Source organism: Trachurus japonicus, chromosome 20 (assembly GCF_045865225.1).
Source record: "Trachurus japonicus isolate A0001 chromosome 20, Traja_1.0".
Taxonomy (NCBI): Eukaryota; Metazoa; Chordata; class Actinopteri; order Carangiformes; family Carangidae; genus Trachurus; species Trachurus japonicus.
The window spans coordinates 8,258,986-8,278,831 of record NC_140926.1 but is presented as its reverse complement, the minus strand read 5'-3'; the positions used below and the strand labels follow the sequence as shown (position 1 = coordinate 8,278,831).

General features: G+C 43.8%; 1 protein-coding gene across 4 annotated transcripts in view; it reads left to right on the top strand.

Annotated features, from left to right (window-relative positions):
- Positions 1-4,338: 4,338 nt before the first annotated feature.
- Positions 4,339-19,846, top strand: part of col11a1a (collagen, type XI, alpha 1a) — a 75,080-nt gene continuing 59,572 nt past the window's right edge. For all 4 annotated transcript variants that reach the window (XM_085763730.1, XM_085763728.1, XM_085763729.1 and 1 more), the window contains exons 1-4: positions 4,339-4,700; positions 9,433-9,597; positions 10,007-10,220; positions 12,730-12,892. In XM_085763730.1, the coding sequence (XP_085619856.1) occupies positions 4,586-4,700; positions 9,433-9,597; positions 10,007-10,220; positions 12,730-12,892 (657 nt within the window). In that variant the 5' untranslated portion in view covers positions 4,339-4,585. The remainder of the gene's footprint in view (positions 4,701-9,432; positions 9,598-10,006; positions 10,221-12,729; positions 12,893-19,846) is intronic.

Below are 19,846 nucleotides of genomic sequence, written 5' to 3'. Positions count from 1 at the left end.
CATACAGCTGGGTTGCAGATGTTTTACTGATGTCACATGCTATCTGAATCTGAATAAGATAAGCAGCAGGTTGTCCACAGACACCATCCTCATACAGCTGTACATGTGGGGCCTGCATGAGCCCTCTGAAAATGGAGACAGCATCCAGCCAGATGTTAATTTTGGTGTACTTCATGGTAGACCACAATGAAAATACATGGTTGTCACAGACATGGTGCAGTATATGACAAGGAAGAGTCATTTTGAATGGCAAAAATAGGATATATCCCCTAAAAAAACCCAAAAGCCCTGGCACAGAAACCTTCAAATGAAGTCCTGGCTTTCCACACATTACCTCAAATTACCCAAAAATTGGGTTAGGCTTCTAATAAAAGAGTTTCAGTCCCTCGATGACTAAACTTACCAACTGATACATTATTATAAAGTGTATTTATTCTTATGAAATACCATGGCGGCCAAAAATAATGTTAGTGGAGTGAGGGGACTTTTTCTTGCTTGTATAGGACCAGAGCAAGTGTGAAGAAAGAGCTCTTTATACTCTTGTGTGTGTGTGTGTGTGTGTGTGTGTGTGTGTGTGTGTGTGTGTGTGTGTGTGTGTGTGTAAACAGTGACAGACAGTGGCTGGTCGTTGGCTCGAGTGTGCCTGTGAAAAGTGCTTGTGTTTCGATACCATGTCAGGTAAAGCTCACAGCAAGGAACAGAACTCCTCTCATTTTAATATTTCTGCTTTTATGACACCTAATAAAATATCAGACTGTCTTAGCACCGGTCTTTTAGCTGCTCTGTCAACAACTGTTTTTATTGCTGTTGAATAATTTTGATTTATGACTTTGGGAACTAAACATCAACAGCTGGCTAACTTGAACTATTTGTTTTACTATACTATTTCTGATTTCCCGATATCTTTCTTGTACTAATCTTACCCTTTATTCAACTATTTATTAAGTGTTGGCTTGGTTCAGTCCTGACCTGTCCATGCAGACCACAGATGAGCTGTCAAAACCTAAACTCGAGACATTAAATCTAAACTTCATCTGTTTGAGCATTTGTGCTGTAAAAGCTGCCTTCTTTCAGTTTTCACTTGGCTGATAATAGCACATTGTAAATATGTTGTTTTAAGATACGTTTTGAAATAGTGTCACCATTTCTATAGTTTATCCACTTAGTGACAGGTTTATTCTTCAGCTCTAAAACATTATGCCCAGTACTTTTCTGATTAAAATAACCTCTACAACCGGCCATGCCTTTGTTTTTCAGGAATCTGGCAAGAGGGCAATCCATGGAGCAGTGGATAACGTAAGGTTATATATCATATGCGTTTTATGATGTGTATATTTGTTTAGTCTTATCTGTCATAAACAAGAGATTATGGATTACGAGTTGTGTTTGTAGTGCCGCCGAGACGAGAGCTGCCTGGGACACTTGCAAGGTTGGTTTGGTTTGGCCAAGACACGCTATGGTGGAAGGCAGAAAGCCAACAAGTCATTTAACCATCACAATTACTCTGAAGCTGTTTGATTAAGGTAAAAATCTTGCATAGTTCCTCTTTGAGGCAAAAGAAACAACATAAGCAGACTTTCGTACTACGATACTCGCGGTCTGACTCAGAAACTCTGAAGCTTAAGTGTATTTAACAAAACTAGATTGTCTTCTGCTACTTACACCACAGTGTCTCAGATTTCTTGCACAATGCACTGGAGCATAATCGAAGACGCAGGATGTTTTGGTTATGTCTGAATTCATTCAAGGTCAAGATTAAGAAATATTCAGTCCATTTTGAGGGTTTTGGGAACTGTACTGAAATATTTCCCAGGGGGGTATGAGAAATATATTGTGTTATTAAGAAGTGTGTCGAGTCCACTGAACTGTTTCTACCTCTTTTTGCAGGGTCAAAGTTTTAATCAGAGGCATCACACCCCCAAACCCCCACCTCCAATAATTTGAACCTTGGGGTAAACCGCATTGCAGAAGAGATTATTCATCACTGGTCTGGCAGGAGTTTGCTGGCTTGGTTATCTGTTGGTTTTAGGGCCATCTCATTAGTGGAGACAGTCACAATTCTGGACAAAGGCTGATTGTTATTACAGTCACAGCTGATAACAATTACACGCACATGTTGGCAGTAATTATGGGAGAATATTCCAGACAGACTGTGTCCTTTAGACACAAGTTTTTAACATTTTTTTATAATTACAAATGTTAATGTTATCGATCACAGATCATTTCTAATTAGCTGTGAGCTGACTGACTGTCACAAAGCTTCATTTCTTAAACATAAAAATGAGAAATATTTTCCTCCAGTGACTCAAACAATGTTCTCACTGAAGCAGAAACTGCTGCTACAACTACAAGTAAAACAGCTGTAAGTGCTGCTGACTCGGCAGAATCCGTCTGTGACTTGACACCAAACACATTACATATTTGAAACCTGTTTCATGTTGTTCATTAGAGTCGTCTACTAGCGCACCAGGAACAGCGGAACTGTGGTTTCTTCGGTTTGTGAGTGTATTGGCAGCGTTTCTTGAATGAAGCAGGAGATGTGCTTTGCTCATTGTCCAGATTTTCCCCATCTGACAGGAAATCAAACCAGCAAACTTTAAATCATATGTGCCTCACTGTTCCTGAGGCTACCATCTGCTGCTGCCTAGCGTCTTTTAGACTCATTTGTTACCGTTGGTCTCCCTTTACTATCTCCCTTTGAGGCGCACACAACACAGTCTGAAGTAGAATTATTTTCTAAACAGGAAAAGTCACATTAGCATCAAGCATTGGCTAATTATTTAATATGAATCATTTCCTGTGATTGAAAAATGCACAAGAGCCCAATAAAACACCTGAGAGCCCATTTGGCACAATGGCAGCTCGTGCTTTCTGAACCGTGAAACCTTCTCCACCGAGACACCGGCCCGTCCCAGAGAGGTGGCTTTTCTTTTGCGCCGTTGGGCATCCAGGTGGAGCATCTGATACGGGCCCCGGCTGGAAACAGGCTGAGTCTGGCTGGCTGGGAAAGACGAGCTGGCTGACAGACACAGACTGGTCAGGATCCATGCTTTCACTGGAGCGAGCCCAACAGATACAAGGAGCTGCACTGTCCTCCGGAGTGACCCCTGCTTCTAAAAAGGCCATTAGACGAGGAGCCCTGGAATCCTTCATCCCCCTGCAATCACTCTCTGTGGTCGTCCCAAAAGTGCGTCTCAGTGTCTCAGTCAACCTGCCTTTTGTGTCTTGTTTAAGGATATTCACACGCTGGCAGAAAACCACTGGGAACAGGTGGAGTTACTGTAGCTCACAATGATGGCAGGTGACTCAATTCGTTCTCAGTGACCCAGTAAACAATAAGGAAACTCTTATTTATTTGGGATTTAAATGGAAAATTAATTCAAAGCAATATGTAATCAAGTTAAGAATTACATTACATTTAGGATCCAATGTCTCTCTCTATATACAGTATATTTGTGATATTCTCTTGTTTAGTGCATGGAGATGAGCAGCTTCACTTCCGACACAACCAAAGGGATGAAAACACTTCCTCCAGAGATATTTCCTTAGCTGGCATTTTGATGATGATGATGGTGGTGGTAGTGAAGACCACTCTCCAAAATCCTCCATATGGGTGTTTAAACTGACATCAGGAGAATGAGGTTAGCGGTTTTGTTTTGTTTTATCAAAACTCACTCTGCTAAACTCAAATGTCTTTTTTCTTATACAGTTAAAATCTCCCTAACTTTTGCACAGTGATAGATAATTAGACACTTAATACTAACCCTTAGAGACTCATGGGTAATATCAGACCCTGTCTTGTGCCACAGATTTCCTCAGACAACACTATTTTAAATATTCATTCATTCTGCTTTTTTGTGTATGTTTGTAGCCTACCCTGTGTCTATATTTCTGTGCGGTTTTGATTTGCTCTTTTTAGCTGCTGTGATTTAAAACTGGTTATGGTTGAACTTTTTTGTTAATGAACCGGTACATTTTATGTTTAAAAAGTAAAGCCCGCCAGCCTGTTCTTCACTGAACACTACAAACAACACCTACAGCTCCTGTGTTGAGCCGAATAAGATTTTTGTCAATGTTATAAAAAAAAAAGATCCCCGCGTGCACCATTCTGCCGTTTCATCATTCCCAGGTCGCTACCAACTTTGCCCCTGTTTTCATTTTTTCTCCTCTTTCCTCAGACGCACTCGGGCAGAGACTTGGGGGCGCATTACAGAGCTGTAATGGGTGGACCCGAAGGAGAATTTCCAGCCCCGTGATTTGCTAATCGGGGGCTGGTTCCCTTGTCATTCCCCTGTAATCGTGGCTCTGGTTTGTGGAGCTTGCCCAGCCCTCCTGTCCGCGGACGCACCAAGTGTACCGACTGCACTCTGTGCGTTTTGGTTAAAGCCCGACTACCTTCACTGTGAAGGCTGGGCACTGGGAAGGAGGATCGGGGGCCTCGTTGTGGCTGAGAGAAGAGGCTGAAAACTCACTTATGGCTTTTTTGTAGGACACTTTCCGTCGTCATTTGGGATTGTGGAAGGGACGTCATTAAAAATCACCTGAAGTCGCCCAAAAAGTTTCATTCACTTGTGGGCGCCCGATCATGGAGATGCAAAGGTGGTCCACAAGGTGGAAAACGAAAAGGTGGCCTATGGATTCCACTGTAACCGCATTCATCACTTTAACCCTGGTTCTACAGGCTGCTAATGTCAGAGCAGGTAAGAACAGTAGGGACCAAAACTCTGTAACCAACTTTATCTGACGGAGCGGCGACCGGCTGGCTGGGAGACTCGGTAACAGATGATGGAGATTGGGGGATTGACTGATTTACACCTGGACACATCACCGTGTTTTGCTTCATAGCCAGTTATACATGTGTTCTCCCCTGTAGTTGCATTTAACGCGAGATTCCTCCATCTATGATTGAGCCTCCACACAGAAACAGAAAAAGTTAAAGTACAGTAGAAGTGTCCCCCCTGCTCACTACTGTGCCGGAGTGGATGTTAAACCCTGATCTAGTGGCAGCTTAGACCCGACATGCAGTCAGAGGGGGGGTAATTGCTTGAGGTGCACATATTTTGCTGGGCCAAAACACTGTATTCGTTAACACACACTTTTACCGCGGGCTACTTTTACGCATGAATGGAAAGCGTCCGCCCCGAAGATGAAACAAACTTCGCCCTTAATGAAATTCACCCTAAGCCGCTGGTATGTGCTCAGTGAGATCAGGACGACAGAGCAGCGTCGCAGCGCTTTTTAAAGATTCTCTTAGGCTGAGGAGAAGCTCTTTGTTTGAACCGTGGTCCGCTAGGTGGATGTGGACACGGTTAGCAGGGTGGATTTCCTCAGCCAGATGGCACTGGACGTTTTGTCGGACGCTTGGACCTAACGCTGGTTTTACATGTTACTTACCAGTGTTGAACTGCACTGAAACCACAGTGTTGGATGTTAAGATCTGATGTGGTTGTAAGGCTGAAGGGGTGCTGAATTTATATTTTATTTTGCAGTAAATTATACATTTTTTTTTTTAAATTTTATTATTTTGACATGGTTGTCAGTTCACCCGCATAGAAGCAGTGTCCTCATAAATGAGTGCAGTGATTGTAATCCTACACCTGAGGAACAGGGCTGTCCATAGATAGATGGTTAATTGCAGGTTGTGAGGCAGCAGCAGCTACAATCTGATAATAAATATGGAGTTGAGGAGTGTATACAGTATTTATTTTTTATTTTTTTTGCAAAGGCCTCAGCGGATCTCAAACCTGTCAGTGCACAGCGCAGAGCCTCCATGTGTCTACAGGGGGCTAAGTGGTCAGGCAGGTTCACCCTATCTCCACAGTGCCCTGGTCCACACTGAAGCCCAAAGCTGCCCCCCTCCTCCCCTCCACCTCCACCCCTCCTCCCCTGGTGCCCATCTCTTCCCCTCAACTCTTGAGCTCAGATGTTTGGTCAACTGCAGGACAGCGCTGTGTTGTGTATGTGTGTGTGTGTGTGAGCGGTGGGAATGCTTCCCGTCTAAGTACTGAGCAGTTATTTGATGATGGTCCTTGTTGCACTTCCCTATGATTTCAGAGCCTTCAAAGAGCAGGGCCTGCGTTCGGGCCTATAGCCTGCAGCCATAATAGCCACAAGTCACAGGGTTCAGGATTACACAGGCCTAACATCTCATCCCATAGACAAATCTGTAAGGAGCTATTATCGCACACGGATGCAGGTGGAGATTTAGGAAGCATCTTTTTATCTCCAGAATGACAGTATTTGCAGGCTGGAAATTCAGCCTTGTTTCTTGAAAATAAGATTCAAATCGTTTTTGTTTACGCTGTGGTATGCTGTTGGCAGATGGTGATTAAATATCTCAACTTTTAAGGTTAAAGAAAAAGAAATCAGAAAAAGTTAATGGAGTTTCAATGTATTTATTCATTTATCCACTTCACACTGTCCTTTTTTACAGTTATTTGTTGCTATTGGTATTTTTGCTTGCTCAAAAGATGCCCTGCAGGAATCTGAACCACCTTTCCAAGCTCATCGGCTCCTGCCTCATTTTTAATCTTGAATACTGTGCTGCAGGCTGCAGGGTCTCAGTCAGTTCCTTCTGAGCTCTTTATGGCAGTCGAGGCTGTTTCTGCAGGGTGCCCTCTCCATCTAGCAGTGTACAGACACGTTTTCTCAGCCCCCGGGGCGCAGGCTCAGATGTGCATTCCAGCAGACAAAGCTAGCATTTTCAGAGTCCTCTCCCTAATGTGCTCAGCCCAGGAACATCAGCTAATCAGCTCCTTGCCGGACCTTTGTCCTGCTGCAAACTGTCACATATTTACAGTCACAGTTGGATCACTTGAAGATGAAGCTTTTCTTCCGCCACACAAAGCCTCAAACTGCGTGACACTGAAATTGGAAATTCAAACTCACATGTTTTGAAATGGGGATGATCACAGGCACCCATTTTCCTATGACATGTTTGGATTTTGAAAAAAAAAAAAGGTTTAAACACGGTGTGATGCCATGCTTCTAATATTCATATGCAGGAATACAGTGAAGGCAGTTAATGAGTGTAAATACAAGGGGTGGGGGTTGTGGGGGGAGGAGGAGAGGGGAAAAATGCTTTGAAAAACTGGGTAGGTCTCCGTGAAGTTTCCTTGGAATGACACCAGTATAAAGCCGTCTTGTTTTAGCCGGCAGCATGCTGGAAGTTAAAAGAAGGAGTGAGGGAGAGAGGGGGGGATATATGGAGAGAGAGAGAGAGACATTCTGGCTGAAGATATTATTAGAGTCTCAGGGAGCTGCAGGTGAAAAGGTCCTCCTCCGTTTACCAGCCAATTTCACCTTTCTGTAAAGATGTAAAGGTGGCAGATAAAGGGGGGCGGGGGGGTCATGTCTTACACACTGTGAGATCAAGAATGAGCCAAAACTGTTTTTTGGCCGCTGTCTTGAGAAAGGTGTGATGATAACTCTTTAACACACTTGTTACATCACCTGTGAACATGACAGAGATCTCAGATATCAAATTAGTCGGTCCATGTCTTATGTTAATGTGTTGTGTTGCAACCGCTCCTCCACTTGCATGCGCCTGCAATTTGCATAATGATCTTTGGATGATCCTGAGCGACGGATGCGGTCTTGACTGTGTTAGAGGTTGGGTAGAGCTGTCTCTCTCTCTCCTCCAGCCTTGAGAAGGTCGGTCCGTTTCTCCATGCCTTCCTGAGCTCTGCTGGTAGCTATGTGGCCTGTTTGCATAGCCCTGGGGGCAAACTCACACCAGCTCATCAGATGCACTCTCTTAAAACCTGTGCACACTCATTTGGCCAACTTAATGGATTGCCCAGTATTGACGTTGTCTCGGCACCTCCGTGCGAGGGTCGTAGCCTGGCCAAACAGCCACATCTGGAACATATGAGTCCTGGAGTTTGAACTGAAAGCGACGCTGCAGGATCTCACAATGAGGTCCTCAGTTCACTCTCCAAAGTAAGTAGCTGGTTCAGCCTCACAAGCTACAGAAGAGAGAGAGAGTAAAAAAAAAAAAAAAACACCCGGTTGACTTTACTCTTCCTACAGAGCAGCACTTTGCTGGTGTCTTTAAATAAATTGCTTAATGGGAAAGAGCTGGACTGTGCTGGGCTGACAGTTGATTTGGACAGGATGGCGTCCAGAGTCGAAGCAGACCACCCCTCTTATGACAACTTCCCATTCAGCAGGAACAGAATCATGTTGAACCAGATACCTCTCTGAACAGAATAAAACAGGGCTCTCAAACTGCTTCTCCTCGCCACAGCTGGAATGTTGACCACGGAGCAACATCAGATATTATTAAGACCCCCGTGTATTAAAAAGTTATAGAAGCTTTCAGAGTTCTTCGACCTGCACATGCCAATCAAAACAGTGGCTTTAGAGCTGCCAGAAAAGACTTGCTGATGCTTTCAGACACCTTGGTATGCTTATTTACCCTACAAAAACAGATTAGTGACACTGAACAGTCTGCCATTGTGTTGCCCAGGTTGGTCAGATGTTGGTATACTCTTTGGAGTGAAGTGAGAACTGTTTATATTTTAATATATGACACTGAAATGTAACAGAGGGTCAGTATACTGCAGCATGCCGGTCTCTCCTCCCCCAGTCTTGCTCACAAAGTTCATGTTTTATATACTGACATTGGTCTCTATAGGCAGGACCAGGCCACACAGGCTCCTTTATGTAAGGTGCATCAGATTGAGGAGAACAGAAAACCCAGACAGGCTCTGCTGAGCCTCATCAAGGTGAACCTATCCACGTGTTACAGACCTAGATCTCTGCTGGCACGTTCCTCATTAGGCTCTTTGTTTGGCCTGGATGGAGATATTTGCCGTTAGATGAGCTTGTAGAGTCACAGCAGGGCAGCACTTCCTGTCTTAACTTGTGTTGCTCAGTGGGGGAATTGTTGTGTAAAATGTCTGATGTGACCCCCCAGTGAGTGAGCAGAGATGGGGTTTATGCTGGAATATCAACGGCGCCCAGGCAAACGTGTCATTTGTGTGATTTTAATTCACAGGGGTATTGCTATCAGTGCTGTATCAGATGGTCAGGATGAGAGAGGTGTTGCTAAAACGGGTTAATCTCTCCTGTTTTCTGACCTGTAATGAAATGAGTGCAGTCATGTAATAGTGAGAGAGGAAGGCACCACCACACTTACACTAACAGAGTATGAGTAGGTGCAGATTTTTTCCTATTAATCAAGTGATAAGAATCAAGCAGTGTCTCTGTTACAGTCTGTTTATCAAGCAGCACAACCTACACGTGTTTAAAATGCCAGAAGCCTACCACCATGACATACTCAAAATAAAATGCTTTGTTTTCATTTTTCATTGATGTCACTCATCCATGTGTTGATCATGGTGCTGTGCCACACAGTCCTTTAACTAAATGTTGCCTGCACAAGTCTGTACTCTGACCTGACTGATGTTTTATTTGCCTCCTAAACAGCAGAACCAGTGGATGTCCTAAAAGTATTAGAATTTCAAAATTTACCCGAAGGAGTGACGAAAACATCAGGATTTTGCACAAACCGAAGAGCATCAAAGCCGGACTCAGCTTACCGAGTTACCAAGCAGGTCCAGATCAGTGCCCCCACCACGCAGTTATTCCCAGGTAAGACCACCTAACGACTGCTCCGACTGTTTTCATGACTGACTGAGAAGAACTCTCCTGACCTCTGCAAAACTTCCCAGACAAAAATCCAGACTCCTCACACAAAGATGATAACATTTTGCAGCAACCCTCCTTATACAAATGGTTTCTATAGCTACAAGCTGGACTCAAAATGATGCATACTGCTGCTGTTTTCTTTTAGTCTCATGTAGAGAACTGAAATAAGCATCCCTTATAATTTTCTGCATTACACTAAGCAAAGTTAAAATTGAAAGATGCAAAAGTTTTTATTCATGTCAGTTATATGTTGAAGCCTACAGTACTATCTAAATATGATACAATAGTACAGTTTTAATCAGTCAGTCGTGTCACTAACTTGTCTTTTCCACCCTCCCTCTTGCCTTTTCAGGAGGTGTTTTTCCTGAGGACTTCTCCATCCTGACCACAGTGCGCCCCAAGTCCGGCCTCCAGTCCTTCTTGCTGTCCATTTACAACGAGCAGGGGGTCCAGCAGCTGGGCGTGGAAGTGGGACGCTCACCTGTCTTCCTGTATGAGGATCAGACTGGTAAACCAGCCCCAGAGGACTACCCCCTGTTCCCCACTCTCAACCTCGCTGACGGGAAGTACGTCAAATCTCAAACATGCACGCATGTACTCACATAGTCGAACACACCCACGCACACTCAGAGCCACGGTTGAAACTGATTGAGAGGGAAAGGCTGCTGCAGCGTGCAGGGGGGGGAGTGACTGTGTCCTCGTAGGTGACTGTGTTTAAAGGTTAGATGATGAAAAATGATCTTAAAACTTCCAGGCTATTTTGATTTGTAGCTCTGGGTGTCATCATAGAATATATTGCACTGCTGGCTGCTGAAAACTAGGGTGGAATAATCACTCCTATGAGATGTGGGGTGACCAAACGTAAAACATTCAAACAGGTCGACGTTTTCTCATTTCCACTGACTTCTGGTCTTCTTGATAAAAGCAAGAAAACAACCCAGATCTTCCCATTGTTGCGCCACAGGTGCTCATCACCGGATTATCCGTCTCATCAGGGGTCTATGGGCACAGAGACAGGTCAGAGACAGGGAGACACTGGATTATTGGGGCACAGCAGGGACTGCTATGGGCAACCTGACCTCATCCATGAACTCACTGCCTCTGTTATTTTAGAGAGGGAGGGGAAGGAAGGAGGGGAAAGGGGCAGTCCTAAACTTCCTTTTTACCCCCTTGGATTACCTCACCCAACCAGAAACGGAGCTCCTATCCTTTTAGCATAAACCTGATTATCTGCTCCCAGGTTCAGAAAGCCCAGCATTCTCACCCAGAGCTTCGGCTTAGCTGACATGAGCCCGCGTGCAGGGGCAAAGGGGAATAAGTAAACAGATAGGCTGCTGGGAAAATGCATCATTTCAAATAGCATTTTCCAGTGTTATTAAAGTTTTTTTTTTCACTTGCTAAACATGCAATGAGAGGATAGTTTGTTTTTTGAACTTTTAAAGGAAGTCATAACCGGGTCACAATATTTTTCTGCCCTTAAATGGGCTTAAGAAAAAGATCGAGTGTGTACCCTTATCATGATAGAAGGAGGCTTCGGTAAATCCTGCAGAATTCTCATGTCAGCGATAAATCTGCTTTATGTGCAGGTTGCAACAAAAGAGAAAGCGTTAACAGTCCCAGTCAGCTTTGTGTTAGTCTTGTTGGCTGTTTTTGTCCAGTGTGTAGTTTTTGTGACCCACTCTCTAAGGGGCAATGTTCTCTGTAGAGGATTTTTAACACTTCTCGGTCTGGATGCTGTCCAGCTCTAGCTCCTTGTCTAAATCTTCAGTGACCACAGCTCAGGCTTCATACAGTCTGCAGTCCCCCTGGATGTGTTCATTGTTACTAAGAAGCGTACGCCAAGCTTGAAAAGACAGGCACAATGATGACATTGATGGGGTGAAAAAAGAGCATTATCCCTCTCAATAAAAGGGAGTGGGAGGATTTCAAGTGAGCTGTTACAGTGTTTGTCTGTTATTTAAGCCCTGGAAATATGTTTTTTTTTGCACATTTTTCCCTTTTGCAAACACAGTGTTGCTCTTCTGTTTGTGATCATACAGTAATGCACTTCAAAAGTTTGAGATATTCTTTAAACCCATTGAAGTCAGCATTTGCTTTTCCTGCCATATAAAGTGACAAATAATCCTTCCTGCTGTAGCGCTAAGCCCTCCGACTGTTGCATGCTTATTTCCCTCTAAGCTTCATTCACCGCCTGCCCTGGAATGCGTGTCTCTATGATCTAGCTGTGTTCAAAGGAGCATTGGGCATTTCTCCTCCTGTGATATCAACATTTTACCATTCAGAGAAATCGATGCGATGTCAGATATACTGTACGTCTCTACCTGACTTGCGATATCCACCACTCTTGCTGCCATCTTGAGCTGCAGCCGTGCCAGGTCTCATCTTCCACCTCGGAACAATGTTTTGACTGTGTGTCTCCTGCTCTGGCAAGGCAGGCCTTCCCGGATCCTGACACACACTTTCCACAATGTTCACCATGTCTGTCATGCCGAGTAACCCAGAAGGAGGATTAAGTTTGGAGTTTAATGAGTGTAATCCCGTGTTAAACAGGGCCAAAGTGTGGGGGCAAGAATGTGGTCCACTGCCGCCTGGTATGCAATAGTCCATAAGTGCAGTGGCAAACGGTCCAGAGGCAAGGGAGGTGTCAGACTCACGTGTGACCCCGATTAACCCTTTGCATCTATGGGTGTTGTCGATCGAAATATATCATTCATATCTACGTCGCTCATGTTTCTTATAGGATTTTTTCCTGTAATAAACTCAGTCATGTGACAGAAGCTTCAGAGGTTTGGCATGTACAAAAGGCAGAATATAATCCTATTACAAGTGTCAGTAAGGTTATGTTATGTTATGTTATGTTACTGTTATATTATTGCTGTTACTGACTTTATATATGACATCATGCATGCTCCACTTTTTGTGATTATCACACACTTACAGTATCACCACTGCTTTGTCATAAGTGTTATATCTCTATCAAATGCCTGAATTCCTGGAAACAGTTTCACAGAGGATTAACTCTTCCAGCTCTGCTCTCCTTGATTGCTCACTCTTCCTTGTTGTGTCCTCAACCAGGTGGCACCGTGTGGCTATCAGTGTGGAGAAGAAGACGGTCACTGTCATCGTAAACTGTAAGAAGAAGATCATCAAGCCTCTGCCCAGGAGTGACCACGCTTCCATCGACACCAATGGCATCACCGTGTTCGGCACCAGGATCCTGGATGAGGAGGTTTTCCAGGTAAAGTGTCGGCAGCTGTTTTTCTTCCAGTGACCTCTTGACACATATTCATCTCTTCATTTAAAAAAATTGATATTTACAGTGTAGAGGATTCCCTCTCTGCCAAATGTTGCTTCAAGTTTTGGTTTAAGTCTCATCGTGTCACAAAGGAATGTGGAGATGATAGAAACCAGGCAAAATCTGGAAGTCTTTTGATTTCTTTTGATTTTATGAAGACCTTCATCTTGATATCAAACATACTGTATATCTGAGATATCTGAGCTCTTTCATTCTGTTTCTGCTGCTGTGGTGGAGCTTGATTGATGACGGTGCAGAACAACTCCTTGCAAATGTTTTCAGATTGCCTGGTTTTGGTCCTTAGTGTGGGGGTCTCACTTTTTTAAAGTTTATACTCAAATCATATGCAGAGGCTAAACAGGAAAATCACAGTCAAGATAGACTGAAAGCAAGCAGTGGTTAGAAAGCTTAAATACTCACAACAAAGTAAAGGGACTTCAGAGAGAGGCTTTCTGTGGCTGTACTGCTTATTATTTGAACTGTATCGTTAAATTGTTAAATTATTGTTCATAAAAATGAAATCATAATGTTTGAAACCGAGGTGTATGAAGATGTCACACTGATTTGGATGAGTGTGAAAATAATTCTCACCCCAGCAGCTCATTCATTGAGCTGAGGTCCAGCAGCTGTCAATCACCCTGTACAGCCCCGGTACCTGGTGGCTACATTCAGTAATGTGTTGTGATCTTTATTTGGATTGATTTATGATTGATTTATTTTTTAAACTTTATTTTTGTAAAGTCATTTATTTTACAGTATACAAAGAAACAAAGAACAAAACACAAGAAGAGGGCACAGTTGGCCGAGAAAAAAATAAGCAGGGGGGAGATGATTCATAATGACAGCATGTGTAGATTTTAAGAGATAGAGTTAGATCCAGGGTTTAGGAACATTTCAGCCCTTTTTGTTTCACTTGTCCACAGTCTTTTCTCCACACCAAAACAGGGCAGAGGCCTTCTCATAGGTGTACGATAAGCACTGGGAGAGTACATCGAATAGGACTTTAGGATTGATTGATGATTTAAAGGTGAAGTGGGTGAATGGATTTCTGGTTTGATGAGGTTGCCACAATTTTCAATTCCTGCTTTTGGCTAAAAAACAAAATTGTTGGCTGGTTCTATGTAGCTGTTATTAATTGCAATAGCCTTATGCTGTATTTTCTTTTTTATTTGTCACATTAGATTGATGCTTGTAGAGCAGGTCAGGTGCTCGAGGTGTCTCAGATGGGTCTAGTCAATTTACTGTGACTCCAGCAGAGTCTGCAGCCATGATGGAGGAGACATTGTTTGACAAATATAAAACTATATTATACTGTTGAACTGTACTATACTATACTGCAGTTTCCTATAGCTCTTGTAGTAAACACTGAAGTTAATCTGCTTTTGACAGGACCACTGTTGTTGGAAATTAGCAGCCGTGCCAGTCATTGCATGTAAACAGTCATTGTAACAATTGTGTTTATATGGCTGTAAATAGTTCAACAAATTGATAATAGATTATAGATTATTTAATAAGGACAATAGCACAGGGCAGTTTCAGTCCTTTCTTTTGATGTGTAGTTAATGTTCTCCCAGGAAAGTCCAATATCCTTAAAGTAAATGTTTGAATTCTCAGTGTGTTGCCAAATCCAGTAACAGTATATGACAGAGTTAAGACCAGCTACAAATAACTGAGAGAAAATTAATAAAAAAACAGGAAAAAATCAGATTTTTTCAGGCTGGAGGCTGCAGTGCATTAAGGTGACCCTCCCTCAGGGATTTGGGTTATGTTACCACCTCCTCATTCAGCAGGACACAGTTCATCCAGAGGTGGACGCTGGCATGGGATGTAAATAATGACAGACAATGGCTGAATTGTCACGACAGTCTCAGTCTGTGGTGGGAATTTAAGGTCACTGAGAGGCTGTACCGGGGGCTGCGTTCACTTGTCATTAATCTGATGCCATGTTTGAATGACTGCTGCTGCTGTTTTTAAAAGCCATATATTCTTTTGGGCGTGCTGTGTCATCGCCCCAAAAGGGACAGAGGGACCTGGATGTGTGTGGCCATCTTGTGCATGTGTGTGTCTTCTTGCTCTATTTACTCTGTCTGACTCAGTGCTCCACTGTGGCCGTATGGATTATGACACACACAGTTGTTGGCTGATGATGAGTTATATTGATTGAAGGGGAAAACACAGATTTTTCTGATTTCATATATGTGTTTGATGAAACAAAGCACGATGATTATCTCGGTCTCTGTCAGCAGGAGATTGCCAGAAAACACGACTTTGTTTACTCTTGATTTCTATCTGTGAATATAATCCATCTGGAAAAAAATATGAAATCATTTTTTTCCTTGGATGGATGTTGTTGATATCTGATTGCAAACTGAAAGAGATTACTGTGCCATATTATTCAACAATGAAAATCTAGTGTCTGTGTGTTTTTTTTTTTAGCTGAAAAATTATAAACAGATTTGCTTTCACATCTCCTGTCACCTCTGATTATATTTCTGGGACGACACTGAACCCGGCGTTTTGTACGAAACAGTGTGTCCAGTCAGAGTTTGGCCAGTGGAAGTGCTGAAAATAGGAGCCATAAGTCAGCTAACAGGGTCGTCTCTGTGTGGTTTTTGGAACAGGTCTCCTGTCTGTTCTCTGTCCCTGCTCTCCTCGGAGATCCACAGGGACCGATGCATGCTGGGATATACAGGGGAAGGAAATACCTCGGCCTTGTGCATTCAAGCCTGTGGTTAGAATGAGAAAATAAATGTGTGCGTGAAGTCAGGTTTGCTGTGAGGTGCAGTGTGTCAGACCTCGTATTTGTCTCTATATTTAATTTCATTACGGTATAAATTTTGTATATGAGAACCGGGGAAATGTAAGAAACATTGTAGATTATACTCAGGAGTGAATATTGATTTACAGTATTTATTCACCCTTTGACTTTGATAAATGAGCTTTCGTTTTCCAAGAGCAGTTTTATAATATGTATAATAATAATAATAAAATATTACAACCTTTTCCTCAGTTATTCAAACCCTGACATTCGTTTTCAAGTTGACCTGCATTTTTCATAAACCTCTATTCATGCCATACCTGCCCCAGGTTGGAGGCGACCACCGTCGCAAAGGGATCTGGTTCAGATGAATGGGAGTCTTTCATTGCCCCGTCAGGCCTTCCTCATTTCCTCATCTCCTCCCCTCCCTGCATATCCTCCCCTGCTCACCACCACCACCTCCTCCTCCCTCCCCTCCCTCCCCATCCTGAGGCCTCCCCTGCCGTGCCAGAGCCATGAGACCGTCTATTCATGCCTGGCTGACATTACCTGTCTGAATTGAGCGCACTCATACACATACCTGCCCATTCCTCCTCCTCCTCCTCTTCCTCGGCAGCAAACGCTCATCAGAGCTCAGCTTCTCCCGGCTGAAGGGCTCTGTGGTGCTGAGGTGTCGGGTGTCATGTTGTTTACCTGCTTATCAATTGCGGTTGCTGTATACAGAGCGTCGGTCTGCTGCAGTGTAAAAAAGGCTCAGCTGTGTTGTCTCAGTCCTTTAATGTCATGTTTTGGAGGCTCGGCCCTCCAGCTGTCCAGGGTGCGAGCCCCCTCTGCCTTGTCTCGGTTCTCCTATATATATGTTCAGGGCCACTCTACTGTATAGACAGTGTAGGGGGGGTGGCTAATTGTTGTGTGGGGCTGTCTAATTATGGTTGGAATAGAGGGATGTTCCCCCAGGCAGAGGTTTGTCAAAGGACCCTCGGTGACGGCCACTTGTGTTTTGATTTTCGCCGGTGATGCCGTGCACTCGCCCTCTAATTGCAACATGACGCAGGATTCAAATAAAGTAGAGCGAAACTAAACATTCACAGTGTGGAAGTAAAGCTCTTGTACCGTGCACCACTCTTAACCTTTGAACTCTTCTGTGTATATTTATATCCCACGGTGCCTTGCGGTCAGGAGGAGGTCAAGGTGGTGGTGCATTTAGAACAAGATGTTGTATTCCGCACCGTTGACAGATGCTTTTATCTCCCTGTTTTTATTTCAGTATCAGATTCAGTTGTGATGAATGGAAATAGATAAAATAAACAAGTTGACCTCTTGAGCTGCGGTCGAGGTGAACGTGACCCAGAGTAGGAGGACAGTTGATGTAGCAGGTAAAGATAAACAGACTTCTACCAGGATTCACAAGTCTCAGCTGTTGATTCTGACCCAGCCTCTCTCTTTCAGCCTCTCTCTCTCTCTTCTCGTTGACCCCTGACCCCGCAGTCATTAACACGCAGCCTCGTGGGCCTGTTTCTGTGCTGTGTGCTGGAGGCAGGAGGCAGGAGGGGCATATTTTGGAGCTCTGGCTTTGCTCCAGGTTTGCTAGAGGCTTTTATCTCAGCAGTCCTCAATGGAAGACAGGCCCAGAGCTTCGGCATAACTCTCCCCAGGTGTTTCCCAGCACAAAACATCTTTTACCGTCCCAGCTGCTCCCACTAAAGCCCTGCCTGTCTGTCTCTGGATGCTTCTTGGTGTTCCCTTGCTGAGTTGACATCAGTTTCTCTCTTGCCTTCTTGCCCTTCTCTCTTCTCGGAAAGACAGGTTACTGCTATGAATGCTAGAAGTTGCCCTGGCAAGTATATACATGGTCATGTGATTTATATTGTGTTGTTTTTCTTATCTTTTAAACCCATGTGCTTGCTGGGACTCGTCTGACTTAATGCACTCGGAGACACTCCTACTGTACATTATTACGTGATGGTTTCATCTTCCCTTGTTTCCATGTGCGTTTTGCTGTTGAACGTGTCAGTCAGGTGGCTCATGCTCTCTCCTGAAGTTTCCTGGTGGCGCTGCTCTGACCGGCGGTGGTGATGGTGGGAGGGGGGGGAGTCGAACACTGTGTCTCCACAGCCTATTTGTGTGCAGACGGGTGGCTCTCAGACGTGGACTAATTAGAGCTGACTCTAGGCAAGGTTCAAGCGTTCAGTGTTGGTCTTAGGGTGACACATGAGGTAATACATGTCAACTTGAGTCAGGGCACGGTTTGATCTCTCTTTCTCTGTCGAGCCTTCCCAAACAGGCTCACACACACCTCAACTCAGGCCTTTCCTGACTTGGCATCCAGATTTAGTGCTGTCCCCCTTGCCTTGTTTGGTATTTTGGTGTTATGTCTTTCAGGAACGACACGTAACTAACACTCATATTGTACACACTCATAAAACTAGCCTAATTTTCTTTAATTGTTAAAAACATGTATATATTACAATCAGAATGTGTAGCTCCATTGTTAGGGAGCTTTCAGACAGTAATAGTGAGACTATATCTTGATTACACAGCTACTGAAATTGCACCACTTGCAGTATGAGGAGAAGTGAAGCGACAAATCTGTCACTTTTTATTTTTATTTAACCAGGTAAAACCCATTGAGATCGTGATCTCATTTTCAAGGGCGACCTGGCCAGGAAGGCAGCAGCACACGTTGTCCGCAAACATCCATAAGATACAAATACATTACAATAAATAGGGCCACAATTAAATATAAGTTAAAACAAAATGCAATGACCAAGGGAGGCGTTCAATTGATTTTTGTTGTCAGTCCTTTAGGAAAGGACGGAAGACATTAAAAGATACGAGTCCAGACATTTTCAGTTCGGCCTGGAGATTGTTCCATGTTGATGGGGCGTCAAAACTCTTTTTTCCCCAATTCAGTCCACACTCATGGACTATTCAAGCAACTTGGTGGAGTGGACCTCAAAAACCCTTGAATTTAGTGGCTGACACAGGATCGGGGTGCTTGATATCCTCTGCTATGTCTGAACACACACACACACACACACACATACACGTATACACGTGTGTATTACTGTTAGAAACGCATTCATCCCTGTCAGAAAAATGAAGCCCTCTTGAACGAAGCTTTCCACCCACCCAGAGGCGAACAGTCAGGAATCTGTTCACTGTCCATCTGAAGCTGTGCAGTCAGATGTTGATGGATGGTTACACAGAGGAGGTTTCAAGCACCACTTCATGTTTTCCCATGGGACAAGCCGTAGCACATGAATGTTTATGCTAAGGTGTAATGTAAAGGGTCCATAGATCCAGCTTTTAGCACACACACACACACACACACACACACACACACACACACACACACACACACACACACACACACATATTCTCTTGACAAGTTGCAGCCTGCTTCATTTCTCTCATGTTTTACTGCCAATCTTCTATTCTGCTCTTCAGTGTATAGTGTCCCTGCTGCTGCTGCTGCTGAGTGCACCTCTGGGCTCAGGCGTCTCTGTGCCAGACATCTTAACCACCCTCGCCCACCTCTCAAGAACTGCCCTCCCCACCAGCCCCTCACACACCCACCTCCGCAATGTGTCTTTGCAATGTGTATAAAGCTCCAAAAAACCAGCCTGCAGGAACTTCGGTTCAACCAATTACAGACTTCCAAAGAAACATCCAGATGCTTTCTCCAGTACGTTTGCTGTCTTGCAGTGAGCTGTGTGCTTTGGCTGCAGGACTGATAACAAGGCGAGACAGGGCTGGAATGGTGTCAAGTACTGTGTGGTGTCCCGTCCCAACCATAGGGAGAACAATGTGGCCTGAGTGATTTTTTCTCAAACCATTCTGTGGGATTTTTTTTTTTTACTCTGTGGGAGATTTTACTGTTTCCTGTGTTATATTTTAAACAAACACATTATGTATTGTTGTTTTTATGCTCAATACGTTCTGCTTTTTTTGTGTGTGACATTTTTAGAGATGGCTTAATTTTAGCACAATCCCCCTTGACACTAATTGCACCAGACACCATCAGTAAACCATGTGGTTTTGTGGGCTAAGCCTTCAAATTAAAAGCTGTTCACAATTGGTTTGATTCAGCGCTTGACTGATTTTTGTGGCCGGTAACGATAGTTATTTGAGTCTAA